At 39.4% G+C, this 21,899-nt stretch overlaps 1 protein-coding gene across 2 annotated transcripts in view; it reads right to left on the bottom strand.

The window, feature by feature from the left end:
* LOC127441514 (fibronectin type III domain-containing protein 3B-like) overlaps nt 1–21,899 on the bottom strand; it is a 225,655-nt gene that overhangs the window by 18,279 nt on the left and 185,477 nt on the right. For both annotated transcript variants that reach the window (XM_051699036.1, XM_051699035.1), the window contains 6 exons: nt 20,258–20,363; nt 19,337–19,509; nt 17,220–17,333; nt 11,205–11,354; nt 7,442–7,722; nt 518–733 (listed from right to left, as the gene is read on the bottom strand). In XM_051699036.1, the coding sequence (XP_051554996.1) occupies nt 518–733; nt 7,442–7,722; nt 11,205–11,354; nt 17,220–17,333; nt 19,337–19,509; nt 20,258–20,363 (1,040 nt within the window). The remainder of the gene's footprint in view (nt 1–517; nt 734–7,441; nt 7,723–11,204; nt 11,355–17,219; nt 17,334–19,336; nt 19,510–20,257; nt 20,364–21,899) is intronic.

Raw genomic sequence — 21,899 nt, 5'->3', positions numbered from 1 at the left:
TTACCAATGGTACATGTTTGTAGGGGTTTACAAAATGAGGCTTTCAAGTTCAAACTGGGTGTAATTTATTTTATCAATATATATATATAAACGTTATTTCTACAATTTGAGAGTGTACATGTTTGTGTGCATGTTCAAATGTTTAATTGAGCTTTTCTGTGTCTGTGAAAGGATAACAAACATTTCTGTAAGAGTCTTTCTATATAACAATGGTTTTAGTCATAAAGTGAATAAATTAACAGATATAGTAAATACAGCATATTGCATGGTTTTGTAAGTGTGGGTCCCAGGTAAACACAAAATTTCTAATTTGGGTCCTGGGCCGAGAAAGTTTAAGAACCCCCTGATCTAGATTCATCCCCTTTATAGCAAACGCATTAAAAAAAAAAAAAAAAACAATCTTCATAAACAAGTCAACCTACGTATTCAACAAGTAGGTTGTTGGACATATAGTCCACCATTCTGCCCTTCCACAGCATCTACAGCTGTTTATAAGGCACGACAGAGATTAACTCACCTTCTGTTCTTGTCTTCCATCTGCAGGTTGTAGATCATCTCATCTCCAAGCAGACTCTTGGCATTGCTGCTGTCTCCCCATTTCAGTTTGAGGCTCTGGGGTCCAGCGGCAGTGCACTCTAGTCTGGGAGGGACAGGGGGCAGTGGCCGGGTGCGGGCCAGCAGGGGAGGGCACAAGGGACCAGCACCGATCTCATTCACTGCCTGAATCTGCACACTGACACAGCACAGAAAGACTGATCACAACAAAAATCTCACTTCTAATTAATTAATTATGGTGTCTTATAGAGAAGTACATTTTTAAGCAGGATAAGTGAATTAAACACTAGAGTATGTTTTCTTGACTTACTGGGACATCCTTGACTGCTAAAAATAATCAGTAAAAATATGAAAACATCCTTAATAAATTTCCTTCAGAAAACAGTGCAAGAAAATTATACTTATTTTCAGAAAATATACTCTATTTTAAATTAAGTTTATTTTTCTTACCTCATTGGCATTTTTTTCTTCTTCTAAGTTTAAGCATAAACCTCACAAATACATACCCCTGCATGATCCAAACAAAATCCTTTCTCTAAATGCAGTTCATTAATTTCACCTAGCATCAAATTGTAAGTGAGGTATAATGTAAAGTCAGCCGGTTGGTATCGCAAAATAAACCTGACAGGATACATTATCTCGCTTATTACAGCTAATATTCAAATAAACACATACATGGACATAAAATATTGATTTGTATTGAAATGATGCGAGAACAAATAAAAATTGTTGAACAGCTGAAATCCACCTATGGTTTGTTCTGTTGTGTTTATTTTGTAATGAATGGCCTGACTACTTATTATCCAGCTTATTAAAAGACTACTTGCTAAATAAATAAATAAATGCACAAGAAACATTGCTTTGAGTTGATTTTTTTTTTTTTTATTAGCTTGTAGAGATCACACAGTGATCCGAGAAGCAGGAAAGAGGACTCACAATACCTGGATGACTGGTCTAATGCAATAGATTGACTAATCCGATTTGAGTATTTCAAAAAGCCCTGTAATAAAGTAGTTCATTTCATTGATAAATCTTTTCTTCATCAATGTTGGAGAGTAACTGACAAATATATATATATATATACAGGTGCATCTCAATAAATTAGAATGTCGTGGAAAAGTTCCTGTATTTCAGTAATTCAACTCAAACTGTGAAACTCGTGTATTAAATAAATTCAATGCACACAGACTGAAGTAGTTTAAGTCTTTGGTTCTTTTAATTGTGATGATTTTGGCTCACATTTAACAAAAACCCACCAATTCACTATCTCAACAAATTAGAATATGGTGACATGCCAATCAGCTAATCAACTCAAAACACCTGCAAAGGTTTCCTGAGCCTTCAAAATGGTCTCTCAGTTTGGTTCACTAGGCTACACAATCATGGGGAAGACTGCTGATCTGACAGTTGTCCAGAAGACAATCATTGACACCCTTCACAAGGAGGGTAAGCCACAAACATTCATTGCCAAAGAAGCTGGCTGTTCACAGAGTGCTGTATCCAAGCATGTTAACAGAAAGTTGAGTGGAAGGAAAAAGTGTGGAAGAAAAAGATGCACAACCAACCGAGAGAACCGCAGCCTTATGAGGACTGTCAAACAAAATCGATTCAAGAATTTGGGTGAACTTCACAAGGAATGGACTGAGGCTGGGGTCAAGGCCACCACACACAGACATGTCAAGGAATTTGGCTACAGTTGTCGTATTCCTCTTGTTAAGCCACTCCTGAACCACAGACAATGTCAGAGGCGTCTTACCTGGGCTAAGGAGAAGAAGAACTGGACTGTTGCCCAGTGGTCCAAAGTCCTCTTTTCAGATGAGAGCAAGTTTTGTATTTCATTTGGAAACCAAGGTCCTAGAGTCTGGAGGAAGGGTGGAGAAGCTCATAGCCCAAGTTGCTTGAAGTCCAGTGTTAAGTTTCCACAGTCTGTGATGATTTGGGGTGCAATGTCATCTGCTGGTGTTGGTCCATTGTGTTTTTTGAAAACCAAAGTCACTGCACCCGTTTACCAAGAAATTTTGGAGCACTTCATGCTTCCTTCTGCTGACCAGCTTTTTAAAGATGCTGATTTCATTTTCCAGCAGGATTTGGCACCTGCCCACACTGCCAAAAACACCAAAAGTTGGTTAAATGACCATGGTGTTGGTGTGCTTGACTGGCCAGCAAACTCACCAGACCTGAACCCCATAGAGAATCTATGGGGTATTGTCAAGAGGAAAATGAGAAACAATGCAGATGAGCTGAAGGCCACTGTCAAAGATAACTGGGCTTCCATACCACCTCAGCAGTGCCACAAACTGATCACCTCCATGCCACGCCGAATTGAGGCAGTAATTAAAGCAAAAGGAGCCCCTACCAAGTATTGAGTACATATACAGTAAATGAACATACTTTCCAGAAGGCCAACAATTCACTAAAAATGTTTTTTTTATTGGTCTTATGATGTATTCTAATTTTTTGAGATAGTGAATTGGTGGGTTTTTGTTAAATGTGAGCCAAAATCATCACAATTAAAAGAACCAAAGACTTAAACTACTTCAGTCTGTGTGCACTGAATTTATTTAATACACGAGTTTCACAATTTGAGTTGAATTACTGAAATAAATGAACTTTTCCACGACATTCTAATTTATTGAGATGCACCTGTATATATATATATACATATATAAAGAGAGATGCTACTAACATATTTATGTAAAAAAGAAAAAAAAAAAGAAAAAAACAATTGGTGTGACAATGGTTTAGCTATTTTCAAAAGTAGCTTTTCCTGTTAGCAAGTAGTACAAAATGCTATATTGCTGCTTGTATTTCACATTGTATTGCACACGCAAGCTATTGCTGATGCACTCTCCTAGAATGTCTGCACTATGAACCATTGGGAAGTTTGATTCATTTAAATAAATTAATTAATGCAGCCTTTTTAATGACAAATAAATATTTTGTTTACTAATGCTATAAATAACTGTTTTTGACTATAAATTAGTTTTTTTTTAATTTTTATTATTGGTAATACTTAGTGAAAAATTCAAGTCTGATGTTGACACCCTTATTGAGAACCTTATTGTTTTTGCGCCAAATAAATACTGCTAAATAAATAGTGGAATGGAAACTTAATCTGATCGTTTTGTAATTCAAGTAGTTAGCTACCTTCTTTTAGTTTGCAAATCAAAAGTGTAGATGTACTGTAGTAGTTTTAACATTAAACTGGGAGTAGCTTCAGAAGAATAGTACACATCCTTAACATACTGTTTATGTACAGTACAATGATAATTACAAATAGAAAATATCAGGATTTTGGTAAAACCCACAGGACAAGTAAGCAACCAACTTATGCTGCTGCAAAGAACTGCACTCCAACATTTCAGTATCTGGATTTGTTTTCGAAACGAAGAGCATGACAACAAAGACACGTGGTGACTACAAAAACAGAGGCATGCTCATGTATATTCTTAGTACATGGATGCGTTAATAGTACAACATTTCCCACCGCCTTGCAACTGCTGTTTTTTCAGGAGGTGTGCAGATTACTCATATGGCACTCATATGAGCAGTTTCATCTGAATATACATGTATGGTAGTGTAGGCGGCTTCATATCTGTTTATCAGCAGGCTAACAGATGTGCCCTAGCTTTACTGTCAACCCTGTGTAATACTCTATAGCATTTCCAAAAAAGAACAGACACAAACATATACAAACAACAACAGCAGCACGCCATGATTACCTGCGGCCTTTAGTCTATGGCTGAATCACAGCCATGCTAATCCCATATTTATATTGCTTAAATAAACCCGAAAGCAATCTTTTCTCCTTTTGGTGAGAAACCGGCATGTAATACTGACTATTTTGTACAAAGTGTGTTGCCTGATATAACCTCAGTGTGAAATGAGATGTGGCTTTTCACATCACACACGTCACTGTAAGTAATCAGCCACTTCACGCACAGAAGAACCCAAGATACTAACTCGCGGATGCCAATAACTTGCAATGCTTCGTGTGGGACGCCATCACACAAAGATGTATCTTGCCAAATTATTAAATCACATGGAACCAAAATTCAATTTCTGGGCTTTCAAAAAATGCTGCACTGGAGAAGTAGAGCTCTGCCAGCAACACCACACTCTCTGGTTAACATTTAACTGAAAACAAACATTCTTTAACCTTACACAAGATTTCATTATTCTCTACACACATAATGGCAAAAGACATAATCGATCTCGGAGCTATCAAATGACCATACAGTCTGCTTCACACTGAGCCTGACTCGATCCCTCTGACCACACTTCTGATTGATTAGGTCTTTGTTAGAGAGATTTAACATCAACACTACCAGTCAAAAGTTTGGACATACTTATTCAGTATATAATTTCTATTTTCCACATTTTAGAATAATCGTGCAGTCATCAAAACTATGAAATAACATAAATAAAAGCATGGGAATTCCCAATGTGCTTTTAAGTCCTCGTGGTCGCGTAGTGATTCGCCTCAATCCGGGTGGCAGGGTACGAATCCCAGTTGCCTCTGCGTCCGAGTCACTCAGCATGCCCTGGGATTCGAACTAGCGAACTCCAGGGGTGGGAGCCAGCGTCTTTTACCACTGAGCTACCCAGGCCCCCTCGTTATGGTAGATCTTAATGTAACCGCTGTTTCAAGTTGTGGAATTTATGGGAGTGTTTCTTCCACATTAAGTGTTTTCAAAGCTGATTTAGTATTAGTAGTTTAATAAAAACAAAATAAAAAAAATCATATTAGATACCATTCAACAACATCTAATAGCAGGATTGGGCTGTAACGGAATACATGTAATGGCGTTATGTATTCAGAAAACAAAAATGAAGTAACCGTATTCAGCCACCTATATTCAGAATACAGTTAACTTTATTAAATTTTGTTAGAATACTTTTTAGAATACTTCTCTCATAATGAACACAAAATAAGGCAGAAAAAAAAAAAAATCATATCAATCAAGTGAGAAACTTCAGCACCGATGCGAGCCGCACACTCTCACTCTCTCTTCCCCAGATCAGCAGCAGCGCATGACTGCAGCGCTGCCAGGGTTTCACGTCAAATTGGGCTCATTTGAAAACACAATCGTGGGTTAAAATCTTAGAATCGCAGGTTGCATTTTTGGGATCAAAAGGTTTGATGTCAAGCACTAAAGAATGAAAATACAACATCTTATTAATGTATAATGAATGCTGGATTGAATATCTGGCAACTACACGGCACACCACTGTCTTAACAATCAGCACGCTTTCAGCTGTGCACCAGCATCATCAATAAAGCCGGCAATTTGTTTTCCCAACAAATATAACATTCGCTTGCATTATACATTTGTGGTGATGGGGGCATGGCCGAGCAAAATCTGTGGAGAGCGAGGCAGAGGGAGTGATTACGGTAAGGATTGACACCTGTGGGAAATCACCTCTAACAGCTGTTTTGTGTTTGCAGTGAGAGCAGAGAGGGATTTAAAAAGGCAATCCAGACCGCCAGGAAGAGAGAGGGAGAGCTGAGCTCCAACAGTGTGTGTGTGTGCGTGAGAGCGTTCTGCTGAAAAGCAAAGATTGTGATGTTTGGAATAAAGGCTGTAGTTTGAATGAACTACGCCATCTCCCACTTCCTCCTTACCCCTTCACATACGAACCTGTCACAACATTGTTTCCCACAACTGTTGCTGTGTAAAAACATTTTAAGACGGTGTAAAGACGAATGGCTATTTGTGCCACTTTCAATTGCATTTTTTTCCCCAAGCCCTGGTGAATTTCTGACCTTGGAGGATAGACAGTAAATCTTTGCAGGTGCGGCCAGGAGGTGAGACTAAAATGAAAAAATTAGTCCTGCGCAGACCTAGCCATAATCAAAGCTCTCAGACAAAAACATTGGTTATATAAACTGTTTGATGGTGACACTTATATGTGTGCTGTGGTGGCCCCACGCAGAGATAGGTGGCCTGTTATGGTCCATACTCTTTAGATACACACACAAACTCTGCCCTCTGGCCTTCTCCTTTCATTAACACACTGCTGTTTACCCACTGCTCTGCTGGGCAGGGGGAGGAAACAGGCAGCGGTGGTGATGTAGTTGTGGCGTCACTCTTTGCTGAAATGGACAACACTGGCAGCTGAATGCAAATGAGTCCCGAGATGAAGCGTAACTGCTCTCTGCAGGATATAGATTCGGCTCAGAGGGAATCAGAAAGCCAAGTGGTTGCAGAAGTTGTTGGTGCGTGTTTTCTGTCCGCTGTGCAAGAAAATCAAAATGCGGCAAATAGATTGAACTAATTGTTTCCCACGGTTATGAACCCTGTAAATACATCATGAAATGCATCTTTTCATGGTATACGTCACTTGAGGGCTTGCTTTGTTAATAATTATATTCATTTATGAATCATTTATGAATGAAAATAAAATGTAAACATAGCATAAATTAATAAGATAGAGTATATTTAAGGTTCTGCACTTTTTCTGCTTCACTAATCAAATGTAAGCATATTTGTGGCATTGAACCTGTGAAAAAAGTTCTGATTTTCTTGCTTCCACTGAAGCACACACAGTGCTCTCTGGAACATTCTCAAATCATGCTGGGATAACACGGATAATCAGGTTTTGCACAAACTTGTGAATCCATGCCAGCTCAAGGGCATGGTGTAAGAAAAAAACAAAAAGGAGAACACATAAAATACTAAGAAAGTTTGACACTCATGTACACTTTTAAATCCAAGTTTTCACTCAAATTATTTTGCTGATAACATAATTTGTAATTGAAAAAATGTATTACAGTAAAAAACAAAATAGAAGCATTTTCACAAGTTAACTCAGACTTTTGAACCCCACTGTATGATTATGTGTGTTGCTTAATTGTGTATGTAGCTGCATTTGCATCATCTACCTGTATTCACTGTCAGGCTGTAGGTTCTGCAGCAAATGGCAGGTGCTGTTTCCCAGGCTGTTGAGTTCCTCTTCCAGTTTGAGAGTGTAAGAGGTGATCTCTGCCCCATTACTGCAGGGTTCATCCCATTTCAAAGCCAGGCACGTGGAAGGTGAGTAGATGCCACTGTCTGTAGGGTCATGCTCAAGTACATAGAACACTGAGACTGGGTCAGGCACGGTGGCAGGGGTCAGGCAGCTCCTCTGCTCGCTGTATGGGCCTGCGCCAGCCTGATTTGCTGCCTTGAGAAAGGGAACAAAATAAAACTTATGGTGAGCTTTAGTCATATACTGTATTTGTTTTCTTGTGCAATACATAATGATAAAAAGTACAAAACCAATTAGAACATGATAAAATACAAATGTTTGTATTTTGTTTGTACATACTTGTTCAAACTGACTTTATCGGCATTAGCATATTAAGAATTTTTTTTTTTTACACACAAATTTAATTTTTTATATATAACACACTGTGTGTGTATATATATATATATATATATATATATATACACACACACACACACACACACACACACACACACACCGATCAGCCACAACATTAAAAACACCTGCCTAATATTGTGTAGGTCCCCCTCATGCAGCCAAAACAGCACCAACCCACATTCTGAGATGCTTTTTTTCTCACCACAATTGTACAGAGGGGTTATCTGAGTTACCATAGACTTTGTCAGTTCAGACCAGTCTGGCCATTCTCTGTTGACCACTCTCATCAACAAGGCATTTCCGTCCACAGAACTGCCGCTCACTGGAGGTTTTTTGTTTTTGGCACCATTTGGAGTAAATTCTAGAGACTGTTGTGCGTGAAAATCCCAGGAGATCAGCAGTTACAGAAATACTCAAACCAGCCCACCTGGCACCAAAATCATCCATGCAATTATCTAATCTCCTGGGATTTTCAAGCACAACAGTATCTAGAATTTACTAGAGAATTGAACTGACAAAAATTGTGATCTCAGTGATTTGGACTGTGGCATGATTGTTGGTGCCACACAGGCTGGTTTGAGTATTTCTGTAACTGCTGATCTCCTGGGATTTTCACACACAACAGTCTCTAGAATTTACTCCGAATGGTGCCAAAAACAAAAAACATCCAGTGAGCGGCAGTTCTGTGGATGGAAATTCCTTGTTAATGTGAGAGGTCAACAGAGAATGGCCAGACTGGTTTGAACTGACAAAGTCCACTGTAACTCAGATAACTGCTCTGTACAATTGTGTTGAGAAGAATATCATCTTAGAATGCTCTTCTGAGATGCAGGTTGGCGCTGTTTTGGCGGCAGGAGGGGAACCTACACAATATTAAGCAGGTGGTTTTAATGTTGTGGCTGATCAGTGTGTATACATATATACAGTGCCTTGCAAAAGTATTCAGACCCCTGACCAATTATCTCATATTACTAAATTACAAATGGTGCAATGAAATTTCATTCTGTTTGATATTTTATTTTAAAACACTGGAACTCAAAATCAATTAATGTTAGGTGACACTGGTTTTATGTTGGGAAATATATATATTTATAAAATAAAAAAAATAAAAAATAAAAAAATGAAATATCTTGCTTGCACAAGTATTCTACCCCTGTGCTGTGGAAGCTGCCAGGTTACACTGTTGAAAGAAACTGCCCTAACGAGGACACAGTTACTTTACCATTGGCATGCACCTGTGAATCATTAAAGTTGCAATCACATTTTCTGGATAAAAAACCCATTGTTGAAGGATCATTGGTCAGGCTGTGAATCTGAAGGAAAATGAAGACCAAAGCGCATTCCATAGAAGTTAGAGCTAATGTAATAAAAATGCATAGATTAGGGAAAGGGTACACAATAATATCCAAATGTTTGGATATCCCAGTGAGCACAGTTGGATCAATAATCAGGAAGTGGAAGCTGCACAACACCCAGGCACTGCCAAGAAAAGGCAGTCCCTCAAAACTCAGCACTCTAACAAAAAGGAGACTTGTGAGAGAAGCCACAGAGAGGTCAACAATCACTTTGAAGGAGCTACAGGTGTTCAGTGGCTGGGAGTGGAGTAATGGTGCACCAGTCAACCATATCAAGAGCACTGCATAACGCTGGCCTGTATGGGAGGGTGACAAGAAAGAAGCCGTTACTCCAAAAGTACCATCTGAAAGCACGTCTGGAGTTTGCCAGGAAGCATGTGAGTGACCCAGCTGCGACGTGGGAGAAGGTTTTGTTGTCAGATGAGACCAAGATAGAGCTTTTTGGCCAAAACTCAAAGCGCTATGTGTGGCGCAAACCTAACACTTCCTATGCCTCAAGACACACCATCCCTACAGTGAAGTATGTTGGTGGCAGCATTATGCTGTGGGGATGCATCTCATCAGCAGGGACTGGACATCTTGTTAGAATTGAAGGAAGAATGGATGGAGAAAAATATAGTGAAATACTGCAAGAAAACCTGCTTCAGTCCACTAAAAAACTGAAGCTTGAGAAAAAAATTCACCATTCAGCATGACAATGATCCCAAGCACAAGGCCAAAGCAACACTGGAGTGGCTCAAGATCAAGAACAAAAAGATAAATGTCCTACAATGGCCCAGTCAAAGTCCTGATCTCTATCCTATTGAGAATCTGTGGCACTATTTGAAAATTGAGTCCACAAGTGTCACCCAACCAACCTGAACAACCTGGAGCAAATCTGCCGAGAAAAATTGGCCAAAATCACTTAGTCACTGTGTGCAAAGGTGGTACATATGTACCCCGAAAGAATTAAAGCAGCTATTGCAGCAAAAGGTGGCTCAACCAAATATTAATGCGTGGGGGTTGAATACTTATGCAAGCAAGATATTTCAGTTTTGTATTTTTCATACAAATATTTCCCAACAAAAAAAAAAACAATGTCACCTTACAATAACTGATTTTGAGTTTCAGTGTTTTAAAATATCAATCAGAATGAAATTTCAGTGTACCATTTTTAATTCGGTAATATGAGAGAATCGGTCAGGGGTCTAAAATATAATTATATACATTATTTTTATTGTATTTTATTATTAAATGTAAACACATTTTTATTTCATTATAAGTTTCATTTTCTGCAAAACATTTGAGCTGAGTTTCTTTAATTCCTTACACATAAAAAAAAAATCTATTATTATGATCATTTTGCTGTCCATGCTTTTATTAAACTCTCTGCAAAAGATAATCTCGACATAACCATCACCAGCTCATTATTTAAAGCATAATAACAGCCTCAGTACACAGGATGATACAGTTAATGAAGCATCAACCTTCATTTTCTGTTTGTCTTTGATTATATTCCAGTCTTAATTATATGTGAAAAGAGCACATTTTTAAATATGAAAAGGTAGGTGAAAAAGTCTATCTAAATGTTATCCAAGTTTGGTTTATGTTGTGAGGCTGCAGTGCTTCAGCACCCTGTAGCAGTGCAAGAATAATAGAATAGATACCATATTTTAATCAGTTATTTGTTGTCTTATTATAAGATCACAGATTATAAGATTAAGCAATTTAAGATATAGCCATATAATTGATTAAATATTAAGCCAAAGCACAGGAGATTTCCAGTCATTTTTAGAACGAAGAAAGGTGAACTTTAACAGGCACTTAATATATTTACAAGCATTTAAAAAAAGTGTTGCTGTAGGAAATCACTGAGCATGAACATTAAATCAGATGTAAATTATAACAACAACTATATACATACAACAACTAGTATGCAGTAAACACCTGTAGTCTGCAGTTGTAATGAGTGGCTGGTGTGAGGTCTGAGATCTCACACTGTGTATCAGGGCCGCAATAGATCAGTTCAAGGGGCTCCTCCTTTCTGCCCCACTCCAGACGGTACTCAGAGATGTCGGCCCCTGAACTCTCTGGACTCTGAGAGAGGAAAAGGTAGTACAGCGGGTAATAAGAAAGCTGAAATAATTATTTGAAGTATTCATATAGTGTGTGTGTGTGTGTGTATATCTATATCTATACCTCTATATATATATATATATATATATATATATATATATATATATACACACACAGGTGCATCTCAATAAATTAGAATGTCATGGAAAAGTTCATTTATTTCAGTAATTCAACTCAAATTGTGAAACTCGTGTATTAAATAAATTCAATGCACATAGACTGAAGTAGTTTAAGTCTTTGGTTCTTTTAATTGTGATGATTTTGGCTCACATTTAACAAAAACCCACCAATTCACTATCTCAACAAATTAGAATATGGTGACATGCCAATCAGCTAATCAACTCAAAACACCTGCAAAGGTTTCCTGAGCCTTCAAAATGGTCTCTCAGTTTGGTTCACTAGGCTACACAATCATGGGGAAGACTGCTGATCTGACAGTTGTCCAGAAGACAATCTTTGACACCCTTCACAAGGAGGGTAAGCCACAAACATTCATTGCCAAAGAAGCTGGCTGTTCACAGAGTGCTGTATCCAAGCATGTTAACAGAAAGTTGAGTGGAAGGAAAAAGTGTGGAAGAAAAAGATGCACAACCAACGAGAGAACCGCAGCCTTATGATTGTCAAGCAAAATCGATTCAAGAATTTGGGTGAACTTCACAAGGAATGGACTGAGGCTGGGGTCAAGGCATCAAGAGCCACCACACACAGACATGTCAAGGAATTTGGCTACAGTTGTCGTATTCCTCTTGTTAAGCCACTCCTGAACCACAGACAACGTCAGAGGCATCTTACCTGGGCTAAGGAGAAGAAGAACTGGACTGTTGCCCAGTGGTCCAAAGTCCTCTTTTCAGATGAGAGCAAGTTTTGTATTTCATTTGGAAACCAAGGTCCTAGAGTCTGGAGGAAGGGTGGAGAAGCTCATAGCCCAAGTTGCTTGAAGTCCAGTGTTAAGTTTCCACAGTCTGTGATGATTTGGGGTGCAATGTCATCTGCTGGTGTTGGTCCATTGTGTTTTTTGAAAACCAAAGTCACTGCACCCGTTTACCAAGAAATTTTGGAGCACTTCAGGCTTCCTTCTGCTGACCAGCTTTTTAAAGATGCTGATTTCATTTTCCAGCAGGATTTGGCACCTGCCCACACTGCCAAAAGCACCAAAAGTTGGTTAAATGACCATGGTGTTGGTGTGGTTGACTGGCCAGCAAACTCACCAGACCTGAACCCCATAGAGAATCTATGGGGTATTGTCAAGAGGAAAATGAGAAACAAGAGACCAAAAAATGCAGATGAGCTGAAGGCCACTGTCAAAGATACCTGGGCTTCCATACCACCTCAGCAGTGCCACAAACTGATCACCTCCATGCCACGCCGAATTGAGGCAGTAATTAAAGCAAAAGGAGCCCCTACCAAGTATTGAGTACATATACAGTAAATGAACATACTTTCCAGAAGACCAACAATTCACTAAAAATGTTTTTTTTATTGGTCTTATGATGTATTCTAATTTTTTGAGATAGTGAATTGGTGGGTTTTTGTTAAATGTGAGCCAAAATCATCACAATTAAAAGAACCAAAGACATAAACTACTTCAGTCTGTGTGCAATGAATTTATTTAATACACGAGTTTCACAATTTGAGTTGAATTACTGAAATAAATGAACTTTTCCACGACATTCTAATTTATTGAGATGCACCTGTATATACACACACACACATACACACACACACACACACACACTCACCGGCCACTTTATTTGGTACACCTGTACATCTACTTATGCGATTATCTAATCAGCCAATCATGTGGCAGCAGTGTAATGTATAAAATCATGCAGATATGGGTCAGGAGCTTCAGTTAATGTTCACATTAACCATCAGAATGGAGAAAAATGTTATCTCAGTGATTTAGACCGTGGCATGATTGTTGGTGCCATACGGGCTGGTCTGAGTATTCCTGTAACTGCTGATCTCCTGGGATTTTCACGCAGAACAGTCTCTAGAGTGGTTCTCTAAAGAGAATGGTGCGAAAGACAAAAAACAACCAATGAGCAGCAGTTCTGTGGGCGAAAACGCCTTGTTGATGACAGAGGTCAACGGAGAATGGCCAGACTGGTTCGAGCTGACAGAAAGGCTACAGTAACTCAGATAACCACTCTGTGCAATTGTAATGAGCAGAATAGCATCTCAGAGTGCACAACATGTCAAACCTTGAGGCGGATGGGCTACAACAGCAGAAGACCATGTTGGGTTCCACTTCTATCAGCCAGGAACAGAAAACTGAGGCTGCAGTGGGCCTACCATTTGTGTACATCAGCAGAAATCCAGATTTGCCAGACCAGGCGATGTTTTTCCAATTGTCTACTGTCCAGTTTTGGTGAGCCTGTGCCCAACTGCAGCCTCAGTTTCCTGTTTTTAGCTGACAGTAGTGGTACCCGCAGGGGTCTTCTGCTGCTGTAACCCATCCGCCTCAATGTTCGAAGTGTTGTATGTTCAGAAATGCTTTTCTGCATAGAACTGTTGTAACGCATGTTTATTTGTGTTACTCTCACCTTTCTGTCAGATCAGACCAGTCTGGCAATTCTCCATTGACCTCTCTCATCAACAAGGATTTTCGTCCACAGAACTGCCGCTCGCTGGATGTTTTTTGTTTTTTGCAACATTCTCTTTACACTCTAGAGACTGTTGTGCATGAAAATCCCAGGAGGTCAGCAGTTACAGAAATACTCAAAGCAGCCCATATGGCACCAACAATCGTGCCATGGTCGAGATCACATTTTTCCCCATTCTGTTGGTTGATGTGAACATTAACTGAAGCTCCTGACCCATATCTGCAAGATTTTATACATTACACTGCTGCCACACAATTGGCTAATTAGAAAATTGCATGAATAAATAGATGTACAGGTGCACATAATAAAGTGGCTGGTGATTGTATATATACACTGGCGGCCAAAAGTTTGGAATAATGTACAGATTTTGCTGTTTCGGAAAATGGTACTTTAGTTCACCAAAGTGGCATTCAACTGATCACAAAGTATAGTCAGGACAATACTGATGTAAAAAAACAGCACCATCACTATTTGAAAAAGTAAATAGTGATTTTGATTTTTGATCAAATCTAGACAGGCCCCATTTCCAGCAGCCATCACTCCAACACCTTATCCTTGAGTAATCATGCTAAATTGCTAAATTGGTACTAGAAAATTACTTGCCATTACGTCAAACACAGCTGAAAGCTATTTGGTTCGTTAGATGAAGCTTAACATTGTCTTTGAGTTTGTTGCCACAGTATGCAATAGACCGGCATGTTTTAAGGTAAATATTAGGTCAAAAATGGCAAAAAAGAAACAGCTTTCTTTAGAAACTCATCAGTCAATCATTGTTTTGAGGAATGAAGGCTATACAATACTTGAAATTGCCAAAAAACACCAGTTTCATGTACAACAGTAAAGAGAAGACTCAGGGATGCAGGGTTTATGGGAAGAATTGCAAAGAAAAAGCCATTTTTGAAACAGAAAAACAAAAAGAAAATGTTAGAGTGGGCAAAGAAACACAGATATTGGACAACAGATAATTGGAAAAGTGTGTCATGGATCTCAACCCCACTGAGATTTTGTGGGATTAGCTAGACTGTGAGATGCGTGAGAAGTGCCCGACAAGACAGCCACATCTATGGCAAGTGCTACAGGAAGCGTGGGGTGAAATAACACCTGAGTATCTGGACAAACTGACAGCTAGAATTCCAAGGATCTGCAAAGCTGTCATTGCTGCATGTGGAGGATTTTTTGATGAGAACTCTTTGAAGAAGTTTAAGAAGTTCAGAACAAGTGACTCTAGTCAGGCTTCCTAAGCAACCTATTGGCCCGGTTGCTAGGGTGGGTTCAGTCATGTTGGGTTAGCTTCCTCGTGGTCGCTATAATGTAGTTCTCACTCTCAGTGGGGCGCATGGTGATTTGTGCGTGGATGCCGCGGAGAATAGCGTGAAGCCTCCACATGCGCTAGGTCTCCGCGGTAACGCGCTCAACAAGCCACGTGATGAGATGCGTGGATTGATGTCTCAGACGTGGAGGCAACTGAGATTCGTCCTCTGCCACCCGGATTGAGGCGAGTCACTACACCACCACGAGGAATTAAAGTGCATTGTGAATTGGGCATTCCAAATTGGGAGAAAATCCAAGAAAAAAAAAAATTCTGAACAATTTTTTCAAATTATAATAGCAATGTTTCATGTTATTAATGTCCTGACTATACATTGTGATCAGCTGAATGCCACCTTGGTGACTAAAAGTACCAATTTCTTTCCATAAGAGCATAATCTGTACATTATATATACACTTAGGTTGAAGTCATTAAAACTCATTTTTAACCACTCCACAAATTTCATATTAGCAAACTATAGTCTACTTTGTGCATGACACACAACAACTATTTACAGACAGATTGTTTCACTTTTAATTGACTATATCACAATTCCAGTGGGTCAGATGTTTACATACACTAAGTTAACTGTGCCTTTATGCAGCTTGGAAAATTCCAGAAAATGATGTCAAGCCTTTAGGCAATTAGCCAATTAGCTTCTGATAGGCTAATTGGAGTCAATTGGAGGTGTGCCTGTGGATGTATTTTAAGGCCTACCATCAAACTCAGTGCCTCTTTGCTTGAAATCATGGGAAAATCAAAAGAAAACAGCCAAGACTTCAGAAAAAAAACTTGTGGACCTCCACAAGTCTGGTTCATCCTTGGGAGCAATTTCCAAATGCCTGAAGGTACCATGTTCATCTGTACAAACAATAGTATGCAAGTATAAACACCATGGGACAATGCAGCCATCATACCGCTCAGGAAGCATTTCTCATTGGAGAAATGTCTGATGAAACAAAGAATAGTCTGAAACTGTTTGGCCATAATGACCATCATTATGTTTGAAGGAAAAAGGGTGTGGCTTGCAAGCCGAAAAACACCATCCCAACCGTGAAGCATGGAGGTGGCAGCATCATGTTGTGGGGGTGTTTTGCTGCAGGAGGGACTGGTGCAATTCACAAAATAGATGGCATCATGAGGAAGGAAAATTATGTGGATATATTGAAGCAACATCTCAAGACATCAGCCAGGAAGTTACAGCTCGGTCGCAAATGGGTCTTCCAAATTGACAATGACCCCAAGCATACCTCCAAAGTTGTGGCAAAATGGCTTAAGGACAACAAAGTCAATGTATTGGAGTGGCCATCACAAAGCCCTGACCTCAATCCGATAGAAAATTTGTGGGCAGAACTGAAAAAGCATGTGCGAGCAAGGAGGCCTACAAACCTGACTCAACTACACCAGTTCTCTCTGGAGGAATGGGTCAAAATTCCAGCAATGTATTTTGAGAAGCTTGTGGAAGGCAACCCAAAATGTTTTACCCGAGTTAAACAATTTAAAGTCAAAGCTACCAAATACTAACAAAGTGTATGTAAACTTCTGACCCACTGGGAATGGGATGAAATAAATCATTCTCACTACTATTTATGACATTTCACATTCTTCAAATAAAGTAGTTATCCTAACTGACCTAAAACAGGGAATGTTTTCTATGATTAAATGTTAGGAACTGTGAAAAACTGAGTTTAAATATATTTGGCTAAGGTGTATGTAAACTTCTGACTATACAGAACACACACACACACACACACACACACACACACACACACACACACACACACACACACACACACGCATATATTATAGCTAATGATTGAATGGGCCAGTCATTTGATAGGCCAGAATTCCCAATATGAATACACAGTCATTCAGTGTAATGTGTCACGTTTAAAGCACTGAGACTTTTACCTCCCAGCTAACCAGCACACAGTTATTGGACATTAAGGTGAGGGTTGGTGGTGCACATTGACTGGGAGGACCAGCTGCAGTTGTTACTTCTGTTGGTTCAGAGAATTGTCCGTACTAAGAGCAAAGGAAATAAAGAATTGCAGAACGAAATGTCAATATTCAATACATAACACAAAACTCAAACAAAGTGTCTTTGTATGTTCTGAAATAAATTCTATTGGTAAATACAACTTATCTGCAAATAGTTTTGTTTCTGCAAGTAAAAAAGGGTTTGTATAATAAAACAAACCACTAAAAGCTGAGACAATTTTGCACAACATCCCACTAAAATCAAAGCATGTATTCAGTATCTTGCAATCTGATGCATTTGCATCAGTTCTTTACCTTTCTGGGAGTTTGCCTTAAACTAACAAAAGTAAACAAGACAAGCGGGTTCAAATCACTCCTTTGCCCCTGCACTTGCTCTGAATGCTAAATAACTCTCCTGCTAGAGAATGAGAATGGTCCTCAATGGTAGCTAAATAAATCATTATAGAAGACAATCAGATCTGCTCGTTGCCTCCCTGAACACTGTTGGATTGAACATTGAGTGTACTGACAGAAGGAACGGTAGATGATTATTTCAATTCACAGATGTTGGAGAAATATCATAATTGAATGCCACAGAGAAAAGATGACATCTAGAGGGACAGTTAAAAGCATAGTTCACCCAAAAATTCTCTCATCAGTTACTCACCCTCATGCCATCCCAGATGTGCATTACATTATTTCCTCTGCAGAACACAGACAAAGATTTTCTTAGAAAAATGTCTCATCTATTTTCTATAAATTCTCCTCCCTGCCCAGTAGGTTGCAATATGCACAAAGAATGCAAATCACTTAAAACAAAAGAGGAGATTTATAGTAAAAAAAAAAAAAGACTTAACTACTGATCTGTTTCTTACCAACACCTATCAAATCACTTCAGAAGACATGAATTTAACCACTGGTGTCATACAGATTACTTTTATGCTGCTTTTATGCTTTTTGGAGCTTCAAAGCTCTTGCCACCATTCACTTGCATTGAGAAGACCAACAGAGATGAGATATTCTCCTAAAACTCTTTGTTTGTGTTCTGCAGAAAAAAGAAAGTCATAACCATCTGGGATAGCATGAGTGTGAGTAAATTATGAGAGAATTTTCATTTTTGGGTGAACTATTTCTTTAATCTGCATTAGAATGATGCCTTCCCACACGGCTCTCAATTCTACTCTGCTAACACTTCGGAGACATACATTTGCTAGATTTCTATCCAACTATTTTTATGCGACTTTCAAATGTGTGCTTAAGAAAACCTGAATGGAAACGCATGATATGTGCATAAACTCTCAAAACTGACTTAAAAGTTTATGTGCTGGAAAAGGTGGGTTTTCTAGAGTTTCGTATAGGACAAAATGCACATAAAGGTGATGGAAACACTTAATTCGCAAAACAATGATGTGTTTTCACCATCTGTGCATGTGTTATGAGTGTGCGATAGCTTGATGTGGCTGGCCCAACGAAAGGTCCGACCTTGGCACACAATTCTTTGAACATAGGCCTTGACATTCCAAAGTGTTTAACGCACTGTTGGTCGTTCAAGTGAGTCCTCAAAATCCACCACAACAGTTTTGAGCATGGGCGCTCAACGTTATACAGAGGCTGGCAGCTTATAGGCATAGCAGCCATTTCAGCCCTCATTAATTAAGATACTACACTCAATCTGCGGCGTCTCCTGGCAGCATTTAATAAAACGATGTACAATTGCTCCAATACTGCAAATACAAGTCTCTATGATGCCCCATTCTGACAAGGTAGGCTCCCTCAAGATAATGCACATGACGTAGTGATGGACACATGCAATTATTTGCATTGTATTTTGTCTAATTTGTAAAAAGTTGCATAGAAAATGCTAAACATTTGGATGGAAATCCAGAAATTTAGACACCACCCCTAGTAATCTATCAATATGTGTTTTTCAATGACCGATTCTTAAACTTGTACATTTGGTCACCCACCATCTTAAACATTTGGTTACTTCCATGCAATGCAATACTCAGTTCTTGATATTCAGTTGTTATATTCATGGCATCACTCACCCCCGCCTCATTGGCAGCACGCACACGAAAACTGTAGATGGCTCCAGGGAGCAAACTGCCCACGGTGCACTCCAGATCAGAGCCTTGATAGACCTCAGCTGGCTCTGACTCACCCTCCCTCATTTCCAAACTGTAATCACTCACCTCACATGCCCCCTCAGAGGAGGGACAGTCTGAGATGAGGGAAAAACACACTTCAGTACAACAAAGAGTTAACGGCAGACATTACGGTTTCATTTTATTTTCATAATGAAAAAAGGGTCTGAAATCCTTAAATGCTTGATGAAATAAGAGCTATACTACTTTAGTTCAAAGTTTTCAGCCATTAAAAAAGCCCAGATCTACAGTGCTCTCTTAAGACATTTTGGAGGCAGAAGTAGCACAATAATGGAATTCCCATCAGAGCATGATATTTGCTGTGAGTGGCCCAGATCTCTTTCCCCTACTGAGGGTGTTGCGCTATTAACTCCCATTTGATAGATCTGCTACAGGGAGTCAGAAAGTCAGAAAGTCAAGCGCACTGCAGACAGTCACTCTCACTCTGACTCATCATTGCAGTCTGCTGGAATTCTTTAGCAAGATAAGAATGTTCCTTTTTGTGGAAGAATAGCAAAGAACTGTGGCCATAATTTTATCTGCTTGTGGGGATGTTAAAGAGGTGACATTTTGTGTCATAATGAGTACTGAGCATCGTGAGAGAAGAACTGCTCCTCAGTGCTACAAGGAGCTCGATGTAATGTCATTTCACAGCATCATAAATAACTGTGAAACTGCAGAGAACATGGAACAATGTAAAGAAACAACAAAATAAGACATGAAGTTTCAGAAAAGACTATAAACTCAGAACATTGATAGATAGGAAGGACATGGAGGTGGTGGGAATAGAAAAAGGGAAATGAATGACTGAAAATTGACTCTCACCCCATTGTAAGTGCACTTCTTTGTGTTTGGCTTTGCCCACAATCCTGGGAGGCTGGCAACGTCCTGGAGCTACAGACAGTGTATGCACGGGCAGACTCTCCGAGCACTGTGGAAACACAGGCAAACTTCATCATAACAACTATACAGTACATCTACAGTAATGTTGATATGTTTTAATCCCCTTTACAGAATCTGCAAGATGTTTGTCATTAAAAAAATTAAGAGGGATCATAAAAATTGCATTTTGTTTTAATTTAGTACTGCCCTGATGAAGCTATTTGACACAACAGATATTTACATACAGTTGAAGTCAGAAGTTTACATACACTTAGGTTGAAGTCATAAATTATTTTTTTTTAGGGGGCCTGGGTATCTCAGCGAGTATTGATGCTGACTACCGTTCTCCCCCGAGAACGAACCACATTATAGCGGCCACAAGGAGGTTACCCCATGTGACTCTACCCTCCCTAGCAACCGGGCCAATTTGGTTGCTTAGGAGACCTGGCTGGAGTCACTCAGCATGCCCTGGGATTTGAACTGTACTGAATTGGAGGTGTACCTGTGGATGTATTTTAAGGCCTATCTTCAAACTCAGTGCCTCTTTACTTGACATCATGGGAAAATCAAAAGAAATCAGCCAAGACTTCAGAAAAAAAATTGTGGACCTCCACAAGTCTGGTTCATCCTTGGGAGCAATTTACAAATACCTGAAGGTACCATGTTCATCTGTACAAACAACTGTATGCAAGTATAAACACCATGGGACCACGCAGCCATCATACCGCTCAGGAAGGAGACACATTCTGTCTCCTAGAGATGAACGCAGTGTAAAAAGTGCAAATCAATCCCAGAACAACAGCAAAGGACATTGTGAAGATGCTGGAGGAAACAGATAAACAAGTATCTATATCCACAGTAAAACGAGTCCTACTTCAACATAACCTGAAAGACTGCTCAGCAAGGAAGAAGCCACTGCTCCAAAAGCACCATAAAAAAGCCAGGCTACAGTTTGCAAGTGCACATAGGGACAAAGATCTTACTTTTTGGAGAAATATTCTCTGGTCTAATGAAACAAAAATTGAACTGTTTGGCCATAATGACCATCATGTTTTGAGGAAAAAGGGTGAGGCTTGCAAGCCGAAGAACACCATCCCAACCATGAAGAATGGGGGTGGTAGTATCATGTTGTGGGGGTGCTTTGCTGCAGGAGGGACTGGTGCAATTCACAAAATAGATGGCATCATGAGGAAGGAAAATTATGTGGATACATTGAAGCAGCATCTCAAGACATCAGCCAGGAAGTTAAAGCTTGGTCACAAATGGGTCTTCCAAATTGACAATGACCCCAAGCATAACTCCAAAGTTGTAGCAAAATGGCTTAAGGACAACAAAGTCAATGTATTGGAGTGGCCATCACAAAGCCCTGACCTCAATCTGATAGAAAATTTGTGGGCAGAACTGAAAAAGCGTGTGCGAGCAAGGAGGCCTACAAACCTGACTCAGTTACACCAGTTCTGTCTGGAGAAATGGACCAAAATTCCAGCAACTTATTGTGAGAAGCTTGTGGAAGGCTACCCAAAACGTTTGACCCAAGTTAAACAATTTAAAGGCAATGATACCAAATACTAACAAAGTTAATGTA

This window comes from Myxocyprinus asiaticus, chromosome 5 (assembly GCF_019703515.2).
Source record: "Myxocyprinus asiaticus isolate MX2 ecotype Aquarium Trade chromosome 5, UBuf_Myxa_2, whole genome shotgun sequence".
Classification (NCBI taxonomy): domain Eukaryota; kingdom Metazoa; phylum Chordata; class Actinopteri; order Cypriniformes; family Catostomidae; genus Myxocyprinus; species Myxocyprinus asiaticus.
This window is presented reverse-complemented; position numbering and strand designations above follow the sequence as displayed.